This window comes from Glycine soja, chromosome 1, assembly GCF_004193775.1.
Source record: "Glycine soja cultivar W05 chromosome 1, ASM419377v2, whole genome shotgun sequence".
Taxonomy (NCBI): Eukaryota; Viridiplantae; Streptophyta; class Magnoliopsida; order Fabales; family Fabaceae; genus Glycine; species Glycine soja.
In genome coordinates, this window is record NC_041002.1 from 45862915 (window position 1) to 45883181 (window position 20267).

Sequence of the window (20267 nt, forward strand, 5' to 3'; positions counted from 1 at the left end):
TAAACTAAAAAAATAATTTTAAAAAAGTGTTTTTTATATAAGATTTTTTTTAAGAAGTAGATAAAATTTACTTCTTTAAAAAAGCAAAAAACTGATTATTTTAAGTAAAAATAATTTAGATAAACATATTAGAAATCATAAAATTGTTTATTTTATTTTAAAAACACTTATTTTAGGAAAAATAATCACTTGTTTTTAAAATCTTTTAAAAAATTTGACAAAAACAAGCAAATATTTTTAAAAATATAGTCAAATACACACTATCTATTTCTTAGGAGAATTTTAAATAATAAACAACTATTTTTCTAAATTTAAGCAATGCCCAACATGTATTAGTTATTAGATCATTAGATGCAATGCTAATTAATGATTTATGGTTTTTTTCCTATATTTTAATAATTGATATAAATACCACATGTATATAGTGAATGTGTATTAAACCTGAAATATACATTAGAATTCACTTCTAAATCAAGAATATATAATTGACTGAGACTTTTCTTACAGTAAGAAATAGTTGCCTGCATGTTGTTTAGTAGGGTGCATTAATTAGTTGTGTGGGCTTCGTACCAACATGAAGCTCAGTTTGTCCCAGAAGAACATAAACCAACAAAAATGCCACGAATATTCATGTATGTTTAGAAAATGCAATTCCTGCTTTGTAGGAAGAAAAAAAAAGTACGATTGAAACACCATTGTATTAGCTTCCAAACTGGTGAAGAAAAATCCAGTAGTACAACTTGAAATGATCAAAAGTAAAAAGAAAAAGGAAAAAAAAAATAGTGAAAACTCACAACAACTGAAACAACAAACAAAAGTTGTGAAAGAAATTGACTGAATATTCTTTGCATGGTTTATACTATTGTATAGCATTAAAGCAATCAAACTGGATTGTTCTTCACCAGGTATTGCAAAATATGTGTTATGTCTCAATCTCGATAACTTAAAATTCATTGTAATTCCTCTGAAGGACATTGGATCAGCTCTAATATGTTGATTACCTCAGCCATATCAGGACGGTTTGAGGGCACTTGTGATGCACAAACCAACCCCAATTTTATCACAGGAATTGCTTCCTCTGCAGCAAAATTACCCTTAAGCTTCTCATCAACACATTGCTCCACTTTGCCATCATCCAATGCACTCCTCACCTTGTCACAAAGAACAACCACATCATCCTCCATGTATTCCACAGGTCTTTTTCCTGTCACCACCTCCAAAATCAAAATTCCAAAACTATAAATGTCACACTTCTCGGTTATCTTGACCGTGCGGCAAGCGAACTCAGGAGCCATGTATCCAAGTGCACTTTGAATTTTGCTACTCAAAACACAATGGTCTAGCATTGGCAATAGCCTTACCAAGCCAAAGTCTCCTATCTTTGGTTCATCAGAACAATCTATGAAAACATTGGTTGATTTTAGATTATAGTGAATTAACTCCATTTGGTGCAAATAGGCCAACCCTTTTGCCATTCCAAGAATGATCTTGAACCTTTGTCTCCAAGAAAGCAAATTTTTGCTGCTATCATCATCGTGTAGAAGCTTTTGCAAACTCCCTCTGGCTAGGTACTCATAAATTAGGAGCTGCAAGGATGGAGTCCAATAATAACCTTCAAGTGCCACAAGATTTTGATGCTTGATCTTCCCAAGCATTTTAACTTCCCTCTCAAAGTCTTCTTGAGACTTGGTCAAAGTGGACACTGTAAGCTTCTTGATTGCAACACAATGACCATCTCTAAGGACAGTGCAATAAACAACTCCAAATCCTCCACGGCCTATTTCACTGTCTTTGTTAAGAATATTATGAGCACCATCAACAAATTCAGCATCGCCGGAAAACATCACAAGCTTGCCATAGTTTGGATCATTCGCGGGTGAACCGCTATAGTCCTCACCACCAGAGAACACAAATGGAGCAGCAGAAGATAACATTGAAGACCTTGCATGGATATTTAGGACAGTAACAACCACCACACCAATGACAATAAAAATAGCAGCACCAATGGCAATAATGACAGAGATGCTGAGCATCATCTTATGATGATTGTTTTGTAAGGAAGAGCCAGAGTTGGAGTAAGAAGAGTTGGGGTTTAGGACAATAGGCTTTGGATGAACAGAAGGGCAAGAGTGATTAACAACTGAACCACATAACAATGGATTACCAGAGACAGATAAAGGAGAGATTGTATTGAAGAAACCACCCACTGGTAGCTCACCTTGAAGGCGGTTGTATGAAACATTAAATGAGAAAAGGTTGGAAAGATTTGTCAGCTCCTTTGGTAAGCTTCCAGAGAGTTCATTCCATGAGAAATCTGCATACTGAAGATTGGTTAGGTTTGCAATGGCCGAAGGGATTGAACCAATAAGCTTGTTGTGAGAAAGATTCCTGTACCATTCCATTGAAATGCACAAAGAAAACAAATAATTAGAAAGTTAAATGTAGACTCTTAAACACTATGAGATTTCACTACTAAAATAGAACCAAGGAAATTTTTTTCAAACAAATTATGTTATGAAGAATAAAGCATGAAAGATGTCAGCTATGGGAGAGGAGCTTACAGAAATGTTAGCTCTGAACACTTCTCAATTTGGGCTGGAATTCTCCCTCCTAAAAAGTTCTTTTGTAGCCTCATTTCACTGAGTGAAATTGCCCCTTCTACTTCAGAAGGAATGCTTCCATTAAGCTTGTTGTCACTCAAATCAAGAATGTACAATGATTTAAGTTCTCCAATACTCATAGGAATAGACCCTGAGATATTATTGGTGGACAAATTCAAGACTTGCAAGCTACTAAGACCTCCAATTCCAGATGGAAGTTGGCCAAAAAATGCATTTGATGACAAATCCAAAACCTGGAGGCCATGAAAAGATACAGGAATGGAAGTAAGTGAGGGATAATTGCTCTCACTAAACCTATTTCCTGAAAGAGAGACACTTTGTAAGCCCATCCTGAATATCCATGAAGGAAGATGGCCTGCCAAGTGATTGTGGCTGATGTCAAGAGTCAAAAGCTTAATGCAGTTTACCATTAACTCTGGCAGGTTTCCTGTGATCTGATTCCTTGACAGATTCAACCTACTCAGCAAGTCAAGATTTCCAATTGACTTTGGAATCCAACCAGAAAATCTGTTTGCAGAAAGATCCAATACCTCTAGACTTTTCATTTCTCCAATCCAGTGTGGAATGCCACCAGTGAATGAATTTCCTTGCAAGCTAAGGAATGTGCATGAGGTGAGTTTTTGCATTGACTCAGGAAGTCTCCCAGAAATAGAATTATCACTGAAATCAACCAACTTCAAGAGCAAGCAGTCTCCAATATGCTCAGGAACCCTACCAGTGAAGTGGTTACTCCCTAGCCTCAACTCCCTCAAATCAATCAGATTCTGAATTCCTTCAGGAATCTCTCCCTCCAGAAAGTTGTTTGAAAGATCAATTGACTGTAGCCCCCTCAAAAACCACATTCCAGATGGCAATTCCCCATGTAGCTGGTTAGAGGAAAAGTTCACAACTGCCAATGAATAGCATGAGCTCAAAGAATCAGGAATCTTACCTGTGAGGTTGTTGTTGGCAAATGAAACTACTCTTAGAGACCAACATTGCTGGAAAATCCCATCAGGGATTGGTCCATAGAGGTTGTTCTCACTCAAATCAACAACTTGTAAATCACCAATGCTGAGAAGATCAGGAGCTATGGTCCCTGTGAAGTTGTTCCTTGAGAGAGACAGAATCTGAAGAAACTGCAGTCTCAAAAGGCCCCTATCAATGTGGCCAGAAAGAGAAAATCCATCAAGAACAAGAGAAGATACCCTATTGTTTGCAAGGTCACATTTGACACCAACCCAATTGCAAGGACTATAATCATCTTCATTCCACGTAGAGAGTTTTCCTTTTGGGTCTTCTAGGCCAGCCTTGAACACAATCAACCCCAACACATCATCGTTGAAAGAAGAAAGGTCTATTGAGATCACTAGGATTGGACCCAAAAGAACAAGAGACACTGATAGGAGTAGGATGAGTTGCACTTGCTTCATCAGAGTATATCTAGAATGTAGAAATGCATTCAGTGGAGCTCTTCATGAATTTTGGAAAAAAAGTTACTATTTTTCTTACAAGAACACTGAAATTCCATTTGCTTACATACGGTAGAAAAAGGTTGGCGGGTCCCAACAAAGCATAGTGCATAAACCAAAAGGAAAACAAACAACCACCTTGTCACGCACCACAAGTATAAGAAAGTTTCAAATGCAAGAAAATATAATGAGAGAGAGAGAGAGAGCGTCACAAAGGTGCTAGTGTTCTCATGCTACTGCTACAGTAGCAGTGTAGAAAGAAAGGACATAAAAAAGTGAGAGGAGTAACAATCAAATCCTCGGTGGATATAAACAAAAAGAGCAGTAAAAAACAAACAAAGGAATAGACTAGACAGTAGTAACCATGTGAGGGTGAAATAAAAAAGAGAAAGAGAACAAAACAAAGTAAAGCAACTTCAGCAAACTCACTTTCTGCTTTTCAAACTTCAGAATTTCCAAGGCTGAATGGTGATCATTGCACTCACAGAGGAGCAGAAGAAGCTTTGAATATTTATTCAAGTGGGGTGACACCACTGTTTTTAGAAAGGGGGAAAAAAGAGCTAGTAGTTTGGAGAAGAAGTGCATGCACTGAAATTACACAAGCAAATCAGAAACAAAAGACCATACTGTACTCTGTGATATGGTGAAGGAAAAACGTGGAAGCCTTCTTGAGAGTGCAAGATCCGTGTGATATGAATAAAACAGTGGTTCAGGCCTTGAGGGTGTGGTTGAGACTTGTGAACTAAAGTTGGAACATAAAAGAATTTGTTTTTGACTGTGGTTTATAGAAGATGCTAAAAAAAGAACATGGATAAGGAACAGAACTAAGAGTAAGGAACTGAGAGAAGCCAGAGAGTTTGAAAGAGAAAATGAGTATAAAAAATCATGGTTTAGTTCTTGTTCAACTACCACTTCTTCGTGTTCTTCTTGTTGTGGTTCTGAAAAAGAGAGTAAAGTGAGAGATTTTAAAGGGAAAAGAGAGAAAGAGAGAGAGAGAGAGAGGGTGACAGAAGAGAAGCTTTTTTGCTATTGTGTGCTTTGGCATGGCCTATGGGGAGAGTTGCTATGGTGTGCATGGCGTGGCAAATGGCTCTGTGGGTCAAACCGGAATCATGGGTGTGAACAAGATTGTTGCGCTTTTGTGACAACTTTTTCATCTGACGTGGTTAGGACGCATGATTATGATCCACCTTGTTCAAAACATTTTGCAAGAGGGGGTAAGGAGAAAGTTAAATTAAAGAAAAGAAAAAAATTGAAAGCATCTCCAACAGTGAACATTGGTGCAAGTTGTTAACTCTTTTTTTCTTTAGTACTACAATGTTACATCAATTTAAAGAATTTTAGCAACTTTTCAATTCAATTGTACAACTTTTTAAGAACTAAAATGAGTCTTACAATACCTCTATAATGGGTTCTAAAGAATTGTTATTTATCTTCTTTCAATCATCAACTCAGTTATTTAAGAAGCTCTACGAGAATTAGTTATATTAAGTAAATAATTAAAAATTCAATAAAATATAAAATAAATTCACATAATACTACCAAACGATTTGATTAGTTAACTATAATTTTTTCAACTTAAACAATGATGCTAAATTCAAACTTAAATATGAAGTTGTTGTAACTAAGAATTAATTTTATTGAATAAAAAAGTTAAAACATTCAATTGAAATATAAATTTCATTTGTGCAATACATGTGAATTAGTCTAACCAAACATGGATTTAGCTACACATGAATGTTCTAACATAACTAATACACTTCAGTTTGAGCCTAAAAATATTTTATCTTAATCAATAATCTTGAGTTTGAGCTCAGATATACAATTGTGTTGAAAACTTGAAATTAAAAATTTGTTACTCATAATAATCTCTTGAGAATGGTTATTTTTCATAAAAGATACATGTGATTTTTACCAAAATAATATTAAATTTAAGGAATAAATATTATAATTTTACTTATTTAAAATAACAATGATATTTTTATTTTTAACTTCTCACATTGAGAAATACTAAAACGTTCAAAACACTATGAACGAATTAAATAAGAATGATGCACTGTGTATTTCTTCAAAGACTCTTGTAGGATGTTTTTAATTCGTTACAACTCTTTACTTTTAGAAACTATGCAAGGAAGAGTTTTTGTCTGTCAACATTTATTTATCATAATTTGAGAAACTTTTATGATGAGTTCGTTGTAGTCTCTTAAGCTATTGATGGTAGCAACAAGTACTGATATTCAGAGTATGGATTCAAGGGAACTGTATCTATCAAAGTGTGTACAGTTACGGCATAATACTACTGAAGATGTTCACAAGAAGGAAACCAACAAACGAAAGTGGTTCAATGGAATCAATGCGTCATGCAATAAAGTGATAGATTCCAGATTATTGAAAGGAGGCAACCCATTGAAGGTATAAAAACAAGAGTGCAGTCTGTTGAGGTTGACCTTGAATTGTAGGTAAGATTTATCTGACGCTGAATTAGTAATAGATGGCTTTGGATCGCTAAACAAAATGAAATTTTTGCATATGCAAAAAAATGATAATAGAAGAACAATGAACAAATGATAGATGTGATAGAAAATGAAGAGAAAGATGTTTAAGATGCCAACTAAATTTATATCAGTATTTTGAAATTATGACAAATTTCCATGTTTATTTCATTACTCACTGCCACATGCATGCCATGAGTTTACAAGTTGCTTTTGCTTAGTCAGAATCTTGGGCTCTGTTCTGAGCATTAAATAAGAAATAACAAGGAAATTACGCTCCTCGTTGATTCGTGTACACGAGGAACACCTTCAGCCCTAGAGCTAGAAGAAAAGGTTGGTAAAAGCTAGTAATTCAGTTCAGCTATGCATTGATCTTGTACAAATCAAAGGAGAACAAAATATAAAAGTCAATCTGGTCGGCATATATAGTTTTTTCAAGGTCAAAAATCAATATTCCTGAAAACTAAAACTATGAATCCTAATTATTATGAGTCTCAAAAATAAATAAAATTTATTTAGTTAATCATTATAATGTTAAGATAAATTTTCTAAAAATAAAAAAATTACACAATATTTATACCACATTAAACAATTTACTCTTATACTACATTAAGCAATTTACTCCCTTGATTCCTAATTATAAAAACCTTTCAACTAATTGATATCTCTTAATGTATGTAAAAATTAGAAAAAAATTCTTATAAAAAGAAACAAATAAATCTCTAAAGAAGGTCTTATAATTAGAAACAAAGGAATTAATAGAGTAAAATATTTTACTACAGTAAAAAAAATTAATCAAAAAAATAAGATTCATACCTCTCTTAAGTTTTCTTGAAAAATTGAATAAAAAATATTTTTAGTAAACATCATTTCCTAGTTATGTAAAATCATGTTTCTTAGGAATAAATACGGTTTGTTTAATTGACTAATAGAAAATTTTAGATAAGTTTCCTAAATATAAGAGTTCCATATATTTTTAGTGATTATTTTAATTATATTTAACACTATAATTTATTAAAGAATAACATAATATTTTTACTAAAAGAAAAATTAAACTTAAAAAATAAGATTTTCAACTTACCCATGAAAAAGTTTTCATGAAAAACAAATTAAAAAATATTTTCAAAAAACATAAATCCTTTCCCATGAATGTTATTTTTTTAAAATAAATATCATAAAAATTTTCACGAATGTTATTTTTTTAAAATACACATATCATAAAAGTTTCCTAAACTATGATTCTAGAAAACCAAAAATTTCTCTTCTACCAAAATTGCCCTGTTTTCACCTTTAAGTTAAGGTACTAAAGGAAACTAAAACATATTTCACCAAGTGCAACGACAAGAGGATGCAACAGAAAGATATTTTTCAACTGTTTAACTTAAAAAAAATAGCAGAGGATTGTACCGAAAAACAAAAGCAAAGGAAGGGTTGGTTCCAGCAGCAGAAAATCTAAATTTCATATCAGAGACTGTGTATTGAAAATCCAAAAATGGACCTAACATCTTGATCTATTTCCTAAGCCTCCCTACGCACAAAGTACAGCTTGCCCATCACATGAAGGATGGCAACAAATGCTATAAAGCCAATGCTCATTACAAGAACCACATTTGGGGAGATCTTGAGTCCAGGGGCATCATCAGTGTAAAATTGGAGCATAGTTCCAGCTGCTCCTCCAGAGGCCGCACCACCGGTTGTTCTCCTTCTCCTCATGCTGGCAGTAGCTGCTGCACTTCCTCTCGGGGGAGCTGTTCCACCTAAAGCCATTTTCTGAAACACACATTTCATACATTAAGAATCTTAAATCAACACCAACATAAAAAACATCAACAGTTCAACACTACATTACACATCACCCTTCCAGAAGATAACTGGAAGGAAAAGCTCAAGTACTAAACTCTCAAATGAATGAAATAGCAATGCATAATATAGACTCATGAACAAAAGAAATCAAGAGTTGGCATGTATACATTTGATTGTAATATCTTATCCTTTTCTCTTCAAGTTCATTAATTTAAAAAAGGGAAAAACTTAGACACAATTCCATAAGTGTTTTTGGTGTTGTTCTCCAATCATAATTGGAGTTTCTATTAACAAAACAAAGGTTCGCATGAAAGGTCAACAGAGATTACTGAGGTGAAACTCCAACTCTGATTGAAAAACAGCACTACAAGCACCTATGGAACTGCATCTAAGTTTTATCCTTTAAGAAACTCCATCCATTCAGCCCCATTACATCTTCTATGAATGAATTAATGAACAAGTGCATATGCAAATCCAACCAAAACTACGGATCATGAACCTAATTACTTAACATTATCAACAAAAATTAAAATCCACGATCTGGAAACCCTAGTCTTCTCTACAGCACAACCCTACCTAGATCCAAAAACAAACAATCAATTTTGCCTAATCGGTGCACCCCTCTATTAAACAATCAAAAACCTAAAAACAAACATTTCAACTGCAACGATAGAGAAAACCTCAAGCAATAAAAAAAAAGTAAAACAAAAATTGGATCCACAACATCATAGTTCAATTACAACAAAAGCTAGCGGGATCATTCAGGATCGAAACACGGAAACCAAAATTCAAAATAAATCCAAGCAATTTAACAGAAGGAACAATTCAAATCGTAGAAACACCAAAATCACATTTCAAAAATTCAATCACATGCAAAAGAAATCATCGAAGAAAGATCGTGTATACAAATCTTCAGTTTCAGAACCCTAAAATTTTAGGGAAAAACATCAGATCTGTGATCAGCAGTTATAATAATCTAAGGCAATGAGAAGAAAGAACCTGAATGCGAAGTTCCGCTTAGTGAGATTCGTCGGTGTCGCAGATTCGAGAGAGGGAAACTCGCCGGAAATTTAGAACTCCGTTTAAACGTGTACAACTTGTTTCTTCTTATTATCGCTTTTTTATATATAATCGATAATCGAAGACGAATTTGACTTGCTTTAGTCCACGTGAAAACAACCAATCACGCTTTGCCATGTCATCATAGCTTGCAAATATCATCTTCATGTGTTGAATTGTGGTTTTGGGTCAAGTTGATGGGCCAGTAAAGTTGGATTTTTACTACTATCGTTACTTGTTGTGGCCCAATTATTTCTGCTTAAGCAATGCATTGGGTTATTTCACTCTTCAATTGCAAAGTAGAAATATGGGTGGAAATAGGCTAGGCCGGCCTATAGGGGCTTACGTCCTGGTCTATAAAGTCTGGTCTGACCTGATCTATTTAATTAAAAGGCTAGGACCAAACTTTTTTAAAAGCCTATTAAATTAAATAGACCAGTTTTAGGTTCCTTTTTCTATTCCTATTAGGTTTTCTTTTTCTTTTATTACGTTCATATATTCTAGACCAAATAAAAATCATATCCTATCATATCTTGTTACATTCCTATAAAAAATCATATCCTATTATGTTTCTATACAAAAATCATATCTTTTTTTTTATCAGGTTTCCTTTTTTTTTAACTTTCCTATTACATTCTTAAGCAAACAAAAATTATATCCTTTTCGTTTCCTTTTCCTATTACGTTTTTGTTTTTCTCTCTGTTGAAGTAAAATAGAGAACACAACAAACAAAAACTAGAGAGCAAACAAGAATCGTATCCTTTTCCAAGCTTTGATAAAGGTAAAACTTCAAAACCTTGCCATTTTTTCTTTCATCTTGTTATTTTTTTTTTTGTTGGTAAAAACAACTAGGAATATTAAAGATTTAATGTGAAGAAGGCTTTTAAATAGACTACCAGGTCAGGCTAAGCTTTTAAAAAGGTTAGGTCGAGCCAAAATAAAAGTCTTTGATAGGCTATAGGTCAGGCTCATGTCTCAAAAATTAATCGTAGGCTAGGCTCAGACCTTTTAAAGCTTAGTCTGACCTGGCCTATTCCCACCCCTAAGTAGAAGTAGGAAGTTTCTATATACAGTTCCCATGTTTACTTACGCACTCCCCCTTCCCTTCTATTTTCCTAAACTACCCTCTTAAGCACACTCCCTCTCAAATGTAGCAAGAGCGTCTCGACCTGCAAAACAAAGACGGTTGCATTATCCACAGAGACATCCATGTCTTAAATTCCTTAACACACCATAAATCTCCAATACAATAAAAGAAATTATGGGATGCATAATAATCATCATCAATTCATCATAATGATAAAAGCAAAGGACATAGACATATGATTTGTATTTTGGATCATAGACAGACACAAACAAGTTAAAGACCTATAAGAAAAGAAAGAGGGCAAAGGAAAATTGCAAACAACCCAACCCTTCCCTTCTTTTTGGAAGAAAAATGAACTACACCATCCGAGGCCAAATGCCTTGAAGGGATAGATTCAACATCTTCACCACATGTTGTTGCGTCCATGGATGCATCAAGTAGAGGAACTAGTACGGGATATGTTTACAAGGTGTTTTTATTCGGAAAAATAGACCATGGGAGTGTGTAAAGGAGGGTATTTTAGGAAAATTACAAAAACAGGGGGAAATGGGAGTGTATAAATAAAAAGAGAGTGTAAATAATAACTCCAATTAACTGCATGTTCCCATCATGTTTTTATCCATTAGCATTTTTTTATCCATACAAATCAAAAAAGACAATAGCTAATAGATTTAAAATAACTCATCCATTTTTATTTAACTAACTAAACTAGATCATCTTAATCTCACCTTAGCATGTAACTGCGATAAATAATGATTAACAAGCAACAACTATTTTGTATCTTTGTAAATTCTATACTAGATTAAATGATAAAGTTATTGACACAAGTGATTTAACACTTGAGTTCCTTAACTATGATTTGAGATTTAATTTTCAGCTTGGATATTAAGTTGCAACTAAAAATAGTACTTTACCAAAATGGATGGAAAGATATTAGTTGAATGTCAAATAAAAAACACCATATACTCCCTAGTTATATAAAAAAAGATGTCAATATTATAGTATAATTATTAGTATTTTCTATCTTTTGTAAATAAAAATCAAGCATTTTAATATTTTTGAAAAATATTACATGATGTATGAAAAAATAAAGTTAAATAATTTTGAGTTTCATTTCTGGAAAATATTAATAAATATTGATAAGTTAAAACTTTGAATATAAATATAAATGAAAAATAAAATATAAATATAAATATTCTCATACTTCACTTTTAACTCTTTTTCTTCTTTATTTATTTTCACTTTTCTAATTCACAAATCCAAAAACAAGCTTATGAATGTATACACACCAAACTAGTGAACTACTATGTTTATTTATATAAGAAAAAGTTTAATTTTCATGCAGTGTCTTTATAATATTTTTTATAGTATTAGAAACAATTTTTAACTTGACTTTTAAAGTAACTATTTAAAGTAATAAAGTTATAAAATATGACGATTTATAATTGAATATTACAATATAAAATTAATATAACATTCTAATTTCTAAAACTTAATTTTTATACTTGTGGTAGTATAATAAGTTCTACACTATTATTACATGTATAATTGAATATGACATTGTAAAAATCTAATTTATTCTAAATTAAAATATGCACTTTCACGCCTCTCCAATAATTGTGTCCCAAATAAAAACAAATGGCTCTTATATAATGAAAGCCCATCCTGCAATCATCCTACAAGTCTACAACAACACATCAACGGTTTCCTCACTCCTCTGTATCCCATTCCTCTCCAACACACTAACAAAGCACAACCCCCACCTTCGCCATATACACCACAATCAATTTCTGAAATGAGTCAACGTGTCCCTAACTGCGATGTGGACGACAGCAACATTCCCACAGCATCAAAATTCCCTCTTCCCAATTTCAATTTCATATCCCATGAAGTCCCAATGTAATCAATCTCTCTATTTGTTTCATATATTATTATTCTCTTTTAGAATACACAATTGTTTCACTGTGATATTATAGTTGCTAAGGTGAAGGTTAATTTTTGAAATTTGATCCTTATATACAGGTTGGGCTACCAAGTTGGGGAACTACCATGCAAAAAGGGACAACCTTCGACGTACGAAGGCAGCAACGGGAACCTAACTACATGGGACAAACCTCGTACAAGTGGTGGTACCTTGGAGTCCATAGTTAACCAACATGTCAGCGAAAACTGCTATAAATTGGTTGCTATGGACGCATTAGTGCCCTGTTCGAAACAGGGCACACGCAAGGCAGTGGAGTCGGGAAGGCTTGGTGCGTGCCGAGAAAGTAGTTCCACGCGCGTGGCGTCGCGTGCCAGGGTGGCGGCGCAGGAGGAAGTGGGGAAACGCGCTGGGATGGTGGCGCGTTTGCCTACAACGCTAGAATTGAGTGGCTGCAAGGATTGGAGCGTGAGTGGTAGTGAAACTTGTCGTAGGGAATTGAGTGTGACTTTCAATTCTGCCACCACGGGTTCGCCGGAAAACACCACTAGCGCCGGCAGACAGTGCACCGGGACCACTACCAACGACGACCGTGATTCCATCAGCCACCTTATATCTCAGGTAAGGCTCTTGATATAATTCTACTTTGTATTTGACTTAGTTCATAGTTTGTGAGTAAAAATCATCAATTTAACTTTTAGAATTATAAAAATATCATTTCAATACTAAAATTATACAAAAACAGTTATTTCCATGATTTTATTGATTTAAATGATATTTTTATAATTTCAAATTAGTAGTTTAATTTCACTCAAATCATTACAATTACCGCTTAATGACTTAAATATTTTTTTCATTCATGTAAATGTGTCATTTCTTTTCTTGTAGTTTTTGTGGTTTTTTTTTTAGTTCAAACTTCTCGTTTTGTTTTCCTTCTTCTAATTAGTTAACATTACAAAATTGCTTACATGGGAATCATTTTTTTTAAGGGACAACAACATAAAGGTTTAAATATTGTACATTAAAGATAGTATAATTAAATAAAGCTTCTTTCCTAATAGGTGTTCTTAATATTAAAGCATTAATTAAAAAGAAAAAATATTTATTATGAAAATCATAAAAAATATAAAAAATTATATGAACAGTCTAATTTTACATATCTCAGTGAATTTTTTTTAATTACTTAATCAATATCCTAAATAATTGATTTACAACATAAAAAAAAAACTCATGTATATGTGATAAGATATTCTATATGAATTAGTTATATATAAACCAACCATATTCATATATTATATAAAATAACTAATATTTTATATCTAAAATTGTTCTTCAATAGGGATTAAAAAGTAAGCGTACTTATTAACATTTTTCTTAAATAAACTATTGTATTTGAATGTTATTTTTTTACCTACTTTAATTTATTACCTTTTGAAAAACTATGTTTTTTCAGAATTAATCCGAAAGAATCATACACAACATCGTGAAGATACTTAAAGTAGATTTGTAACAGAATTTAAATGGGTTTTATTCAATGACACTCCTGCATTTTATGCTAATTTAATCTGGTGATTTCTTTTATGTGATGGACATTTTAGAGCGAGGTACCGGATGAGGATTACATGGCAGCAAAAGTTGAAAGATCATCTGGGTCCAACAAAAGAATCAAAGCTAATTCAGTTGTGCACAACCAATCTGAAAGGGTTACGTGACTTGTGCAAGCATCATTTCTATGTATTTTATCAAGAATTTGTAGATCATTGATTCTCTATGTCTTTGCTTTTCAGAGAAGAAGGGATAAGATCAACCAAAGAATGAAGGAATTGCAAAAGCTGGTCCCAAATTCCAGTAAGGTAAAGAAGAATATATAGTTGTAACTGAGCCAGGATTTTGGTACAAAATTATGTTCCCAGTCTTTTTTCAAATTCTCTATTATGTGAGAAATAGTGGCCATACGTAACATGATACGTAACATGATAAAGCTGCAACATTGAGATCCTCCTTAATTTCTTTCCCTGGTCACCAATTAATTAATCTGTAGTGGTCCCTGAGGATACAATGCCATGAACCCCAGATCACATCGCATCTCCTTATAATGTTTCCTTTTGTGTTTAGATAGGATTGAATTGGCCTAGCTTCTCATAAAGCAAACGCCCTTCAGAAATCAAAAGGAATCCTTTTATATCTCTTTGAAGAACTTCTTAAAGGAATATGTGCCTGAAGGAAAAAATTCAGTTTACATCTTTAATTAAGTTTTCGTGAAATAAAAAGGTTTCAATTTTTTTATCAATAAATAAATGTTAATCTGTTAACTTTGTTAAAAATATTAATTGGAGGATTCCAACTTGTGATTTTTTTTCTCTTCTCCCTTTACCCTACTCCAATAATTGGATCAATCTTATATCTCCAAAAAATAATTAGCCTCTATATCTACACTCAGCATTAGAGAGAAATTTTGCCGTCTATAATAATAGTTTTGTTTGACTTGAGTAGGATTATTTTCAACAAAGAATAAACATATGATCTATTAGAATAAAAAAAATTAATTATATATATATGCCATATATATAATTTTACCATATTGATAATGAGAGCTTTTTTATTCTCTTGTTTATGTTGCAGACCGATAAAGCTTCGATGCTAGATGAGGTGATCCAATATATGAAGCAATTGCAAGCCCAAGTGCAAATGATGAATTGGATGAAAATGTACACCACCATGATGCTGCCAATTACCATGCAGCAACAACAACAACAACTTAAAATGTCTATGATGATGGCTCAGATGGGCATGGGCATGGGGATGGGCATGGGAATGAATAAGGATATGGTTATGAATATGAACAGCATGAACATTCCCGGCATTCCCCCTATGCTCCCCTTTCCCCCCTTCATGCCTATGGTCTCATGTGGTGATCAATTACAAGGAACACCAGAGAAGGTAAATGCCCTTTAATTACAGTTTTTTTTTTTTGCATTCCAGATAGAGTGCAGGTTGTTACATTCTTTAAAAATGACTACTATATGTCATGATCTTGCTAACTATCACTGTGTCATCTTGTTAATTAGAATACTTACATTTGATTTAGGTATGATATTGTTAATAGATTATATATAATCACAGGTATTTTGGCTGCTCTTTAGAGCAATGCAATTTATTATTTAAAAATACATGTATGGTTTATTATTTAAAAATACATGTATGTTAAGAAACCTTTACAATAAAGGTATAGAATATATATTTTTTTTTTATCATTAAGGTATATATGTGTTTTAGCTTATATGATAATAGTGTAATTATTGAGTTACTTTTTACATATAATAAGTAATTCCTATGAGTTATATATAAAATTAGTGATTGCTAAAAAGGATTAACTGCATGCATGCAGTCCGTGACCATGGATGCATACAGTAAGATGGCTTCCCTGTATGATCAGCAGCTGTTTCATCCTCCAGCTTCTAGTTCCAAGAACTGAGCTCTTCGTGTTGGTCTACCTTCCTCACAATATGATAAGAAATAAATTAATTAAGAGTGTGCATGTGTGTATATTTTTGGTGAGAAAGATTGAAGTGTGGAGAGCCAACAGCTTTTTTTTTTTTTTATCAGCATAATAAAATGTAATTTCATTCAAAGAGACAAGCAAAATAAAATGTAATTTCTTTGTACCAATACAAATAAGATGTTTGGAAATGTACATTATTAGATTAGATGTGGTCACTCCCCTTCTGTTCACTGTCAGTCTTTTACCACTATAATTAATGTGCTAATGTAGGGTGTATATATAATATATATTGTTGTTCTAATCATTCAAAGTGCAAATGTTTGTGTTTCATTAAATAGCTAGCATGTGTTTTGATTCAAATTCTATCCCTTTTCTTTTTCGTTAGTATATTTTTTTCTTATTATTTTACTGCGTATCATTGGTCAAGTGCGATATCTTGGTAGTCGTCAGTCAAGATTTATTTCTTCATTCCATGTCCGGTAGACTTGGAGATTTATGCATTTGTTACCAACAACATTGTATCTCTGAACATTTGAACCTCTTGAAAATTGGAGTTTATTGGAAATAGATATTGATTTATAGGTCATTCCATTATTATACCAGAAAAAGTTATTATACTTCTAATTAATGATTTATAAGTAGATTTGACTATCAAGGGTCATCTACTTTTCATTAAGTCATTCCATTATTGTACGTCTATAGCTAGAGACAAACAACATGAAAATAAAAGTTCTAATTATCACATTTTATTATAATTATTAGACATGGAGAAAAAAATTATTTGCATCAATATGATTGACTTGTGACTTAATCAAGTTGAAACACGGACGCTGAAGAAGCTTGGAGTGAGATGACCTAAACTGTCAAAGCCAGACAATGACTAAATAATATTTCATCAGATTATCAAAAAATCAAAAAATGAAGTACTTTCTTCTTCCTTTAAAATGATGTGATTACTTGGATTTTAACATTAATTAATTCATATGTATTTCTCTTATAGCATATTATCTGTATCTTTTGTTGAGTATATGCATTCTTAAGTAATCTCTTTATTTTTCTCTTCTTCTAATATTCACAAAATCTTAATTACTTACATTTATCATCTATATATCATATCAGACTTGAACAGTCTCTTCTGTATCAACTCTAGCTATTTGTTGCATTGAATAACTTGTCTGTTATACGTACGTTTTGGTCTATTCACTAACTTGTCAGACTTTAATAATATTAATTTATCTGCCACAATATTGCAACTGATGAAAGGATAATTACCCCACGATCATCCAACAGCTAGCTAAGTTACGATATATTCGATCATCACAATGACACGTCTTATTAGAAACGTATGATTTACACATGTTATAACAAAGAAATCTAACATGCTTTGTTTGGTTAAAGTTCAACATATAAATTATTGAATACTGTATAAATAGTTGCATAAAGAGTTTCACCTCTCACCTATTTCTCAAAATAGTTTCACATCTATAACATTAGAGATTCCTATCCAACAATATACATTCAACCACTTAATTATCAGTGACAAGTAAACGTGCCGTTGGGAGATATTCATTGAGTTTAATTTTAATGCATTTTCATTATAACTTTTTTTACAATGTCAATTAATTATTAAAAAAATTCAATTATTTTTATACTATCATGATTAGATAATAATATGAAAAATATTTAGACAATCATTATATTATAACATTCGAGCACCTAGATCAATAGATACATGATTATTCTAAGATTATCATAATTTTAAGTTTAAATTATGTGTATGTAACTGCATTAAATATTTGAAAAAAGAATTTGTCACATATAATAATTTGATAAAATTTGAACTGAATTGTCATCTTCCGTAGAATATATGTGATCTATATAAAAAATTATTAAATTCTAATTACGTTTATATCAATTATTTTTACGAGGGATGGATGTAGCTTAAGGGCAATTGTCCCCAATAAGTGAATTCTTTTACTTAAATAATTTCAATAATTATTGTTTTTCCCCATAAAAATAGGTAATGTGCTTGTAAGATAATTTTTTAAAATAAAAGAAAAAATAAATTGATATTAATTTTACTCACTTTATTCTTTTAAATTTATACAAACTTTGTATTTTGATTTTTTTTATAATGATGATATATTTTGTAAAAAATTATAATATTTTTTATTAGTAAAAATACTATCAACTATTTTTTATCCTTTCTAAAGAAATTTTTTGACTTCATCACTGATTTGTATACTTGAGGCAATGAGTACCGAAGATCTAAATTGGTATTAAAATTGGGTTCGTACCGAGCCTATTTAAACATAAAATTAATGGTGTATAGATTGTTAGATTTATAATGAGATATTGAAACCTTCTAAAAGTAAGATTTAGGCTCCTAAAGAATGTGACCATATCATGGGTCCGGATTAAATATTAATTTAAAGACAGTTTCCAATTTTCTATATTACAATATATATGATGATAGATTTTAAGACAATAAAATATCTTATATATAAAGTCATGTTTTCTATGATCGATAGACACTGAACACTTGCATAATTATGATCTTTAACGATATATGCACTTTTTTTCTAAGACCCTCAGTACTTGAATCATAGCAGGCAGCTAACTAATTTAAGTCGAGTCAGATAGACTTATTTAAAATATAAAACTTACTTAATATTTATTTTCTCCATAACCTAAAATCTTATTTAAGAGAAATCAAATTATATGCTAGCTACTTTCTTTTTAGATAATTATTAGCTGCTTAATTAAACCAATAGATGTTGGTTATACGTAATTTTTATTATGACCCATATACAATTTTTCATTGATCAATTTTGTTTTTGTTTTTTTGTGATGTCATGCATCAATAATTAACAATTGTCTTTTATGATAAACAACGGACAATAAAATTCTTTTGTTTTTACTAAATAATGTTTTACAAGTAGATTTATAATAGCTTCTGCAGTTAATTTTCATGCTTCCGTATCAATCCTATATATGTGAGTGTGGCTGTCGTCTCATCTTAATATTTATTAAATATTTATTAAATTTGTCTAACAGCTTGTCACATGTTAATTGTTGGACAGTGTAATATATATACTTTTTTCACTTCTTTTTTTCTTGTTTCTTAGTTTGAATTGTTTTTTAAAAAACGTGATTTGCATGGGTCCCATGGCTAGTTTAACTATGTATCATTTTATTCAACTATTTTTTTTGTTAGTCCATTTTACTCAACTATACCAAATATATAGTTGCTAAGATGAAAAATCCTTTTCAAGAGTTATTCTATATCACGCACGATTACCGAACGTTGACGTTTCTCCAAAAATAATCACAGAGCTTTCAAGATGATCGAGGATCATCCAATTATTTGTACTGAACCTTATCAACTTGGTCCTTATCAAGAAAATCAACAAATAAAACCTTCCATTGTCGATCTCTTTTACAAAAGCCTAAAAAACCTTGGTTGGGTGTTTTGTCTTTGTTTGATTTAGACAAATAATTGGAGACATTTCGATCCTTTCCAACGTATGACCAATATTCGTTCTTATAATCTTGTACACATGACCTCTAGTTTTCTTTGGGGTGTTTTTTTAGTTTACCATGTTGTTTGGAAGTCTTGGTTTTATTATTTATTTATATTCTATCAATGAGAGCAGATGAATGTTTTGATTGAATGATAGAAAAAGTGAATTATATATGGCTGTTCATCATCGAGTTAGAGGATCTTCAACAGTTGGTACGAAAATTTTATGACATTGATGATGCAGTCCAGTTCAATATGTGCATTTTGATATTTTTGTGTTGTTAACATCTAGCTGGAGTCATCAAGCTAGGGATGCCGACCATTTGCACTTGTTAGGCTTACATAAACAACAACAACAATAAAATTATTAAAGTCATGCAGACATTTTTTTTTGTACAGATAACACATTGAATTTGTAAATATAAAAGGTAAATAAAATTACAAAATTAAAATAACAATATGATAGTGGGATGAATTTACTACTAGAGATTATTTTCCTCCAAATGTAACTGGTCCTAACGCATTCATCTCAATGATACATGCAACATGATGAAAAACTCTGAATATGTATGTCATCATCAGTTATAAGTATCCATAGAAAGAAATTTCTTTAAATACCAATAAAGGGATTGTTTTATTACTCTCAATATACACCGATCTGTAGACGGAAATATATAGTCCTATAAAGTTAATATAAACAAGATTTTTCTCCTTATTATTTGCATCAGCTAATCTATAATCTTCTCAAAGCCAGAAAACTTCAACAATTAACGATTTGGTCCCTCTTTCCTTCACTAAAATAGAAACA

At 31.8% G+C, this 20267-nt stretch overlaps 3 protein-coding genes across 4 annotated transcripts; 1 reads left to right on the plus strand and 2 right to left on the minus strand.

The window, feature by feature from the left end:
- Window positions 1-658: 658 nt before the first annotated feature.
- On the minus strand, window positions 659-5203 carry LOC114416950 (leucine-rich repeat receptor-like protein kinase PXC2). Of its 2 annotated transcripts, XM_028382011.1 has the most exons (3): window positions 4502-5203; window positions 2562-4043; window positions 659-2388 (listed from the first exon to the last, which is right to left on the minus strand). In XM_028382011.1, exons 2-3 carry the CDS (start codon window positions 4031-4033, stop codon window positions 951-953), a joined length of 2910 nt encoding a protein of 969 aa, XP_028237812.1. In that variant the 5' UTR covers window positions 4034-4043; window positions 4502-5203; the 3' UTR covers window positions 659-950. The 2 variants fall into 2 exon arrangements, with proteins under 2 accessions (XP_028237812.1, XP_028237804.1); XM_028382003.1 differs by having other exon boundaries at window positions 2562-5202.
- A 2710-nt stretch (window positions 5204-7913) lies between these two features.
- On the minus strand, window positions 7914-9512 carry LOC114416962 (protein transport protein Sec61 subunit beta-like). The gene is made up of 2 exons (XM_028382022.1): window positions 9367-9512; window positions 7914-8334 (listed from the first exon to the last, which is right to left on the minus strand). The coding sequence occupies exon 2, from the start codon at window positions 8329-8331 to the stop codon at window positions 8083-8085; it is 249 nt and encodes an 82-aa protein (XP_028237823.1). The 5' UTR covers window positions 8332-8334; window positions 9367-9512; the 3' UTR covers window positions 7914-8082.
- A 2682-nt stretch (window positions 9513-12194) lies between these two features.
- On the plus strand, window positions 12195-16151 carry LOC114416971 (transcription factor UNE10-like). The gene is made up of 6 exons (XM_028382027.1): window positions 12195-12412; window positions 12536-13055; window positions 14033-14137; window positions 14222-14287; window positions 15057-15374; window positions 15823-16151. Exons 1-6 carry the CDS (start codon window positions 12309-12311, stop codon window positions 15907-15909), a joined length of 1200 nt encoding a protein of 399 aa, XP_028237828.1. The 5' UTR covers window positions 12195-12308; the 3' UTR covers window positions 15910-16151.
- The last annotated feature ends 4116 nt before the right edge of the window (window positions 16152-20267 follow it).

Excerpts from the sequence above, each read along its gene's own strand:
- LOC114416962 (XM_028382022.1), bottom strand. The coding sequence starts at position 8,331 with ATGGCTTTAGGTGGAACAGCTCCCCCGAGAGGAAGTGCAGCAGCTACT.
- LOC114416950 (XM_028382011.1), bottom strand. The coding sequence starts at position 4,033 with ATGAAGCAAGTGCAACTCATCCTACTCCTATCAGTGTCTCTTGTTCTT. Across the intron at positions 2,389-2,561 it reads TGTTCAGAGCTAACATTTCT|GAATCTTTCTCACAACAAGC; the intron begins GTAAGCTCCTCT and ends GGAATGGTACAG.
- LOC114416971 (XM_028382027.1), top strand. The coding sequence starts at position 12,309 with ATGAGTCAACGTGTCCCTAACTGCGATGTGGACGACAGCAACATTCCC. Across the intron at positions 14,288-15,056 it reads TGGTCCCAAATTCCAGTAAG|ACCGATAAAGCTTCGATGCT; the intron begins GTAAAGAAGAAT and ends TTTATGTTGCAG. Across the intron at positions 15,375-15,822 it reads TACAAGGAACACCAGAGAAG|TCCGTGACCATGGATGCATA; the intron begins GTAAATGCCCTT and ends GCATGCATGCAG.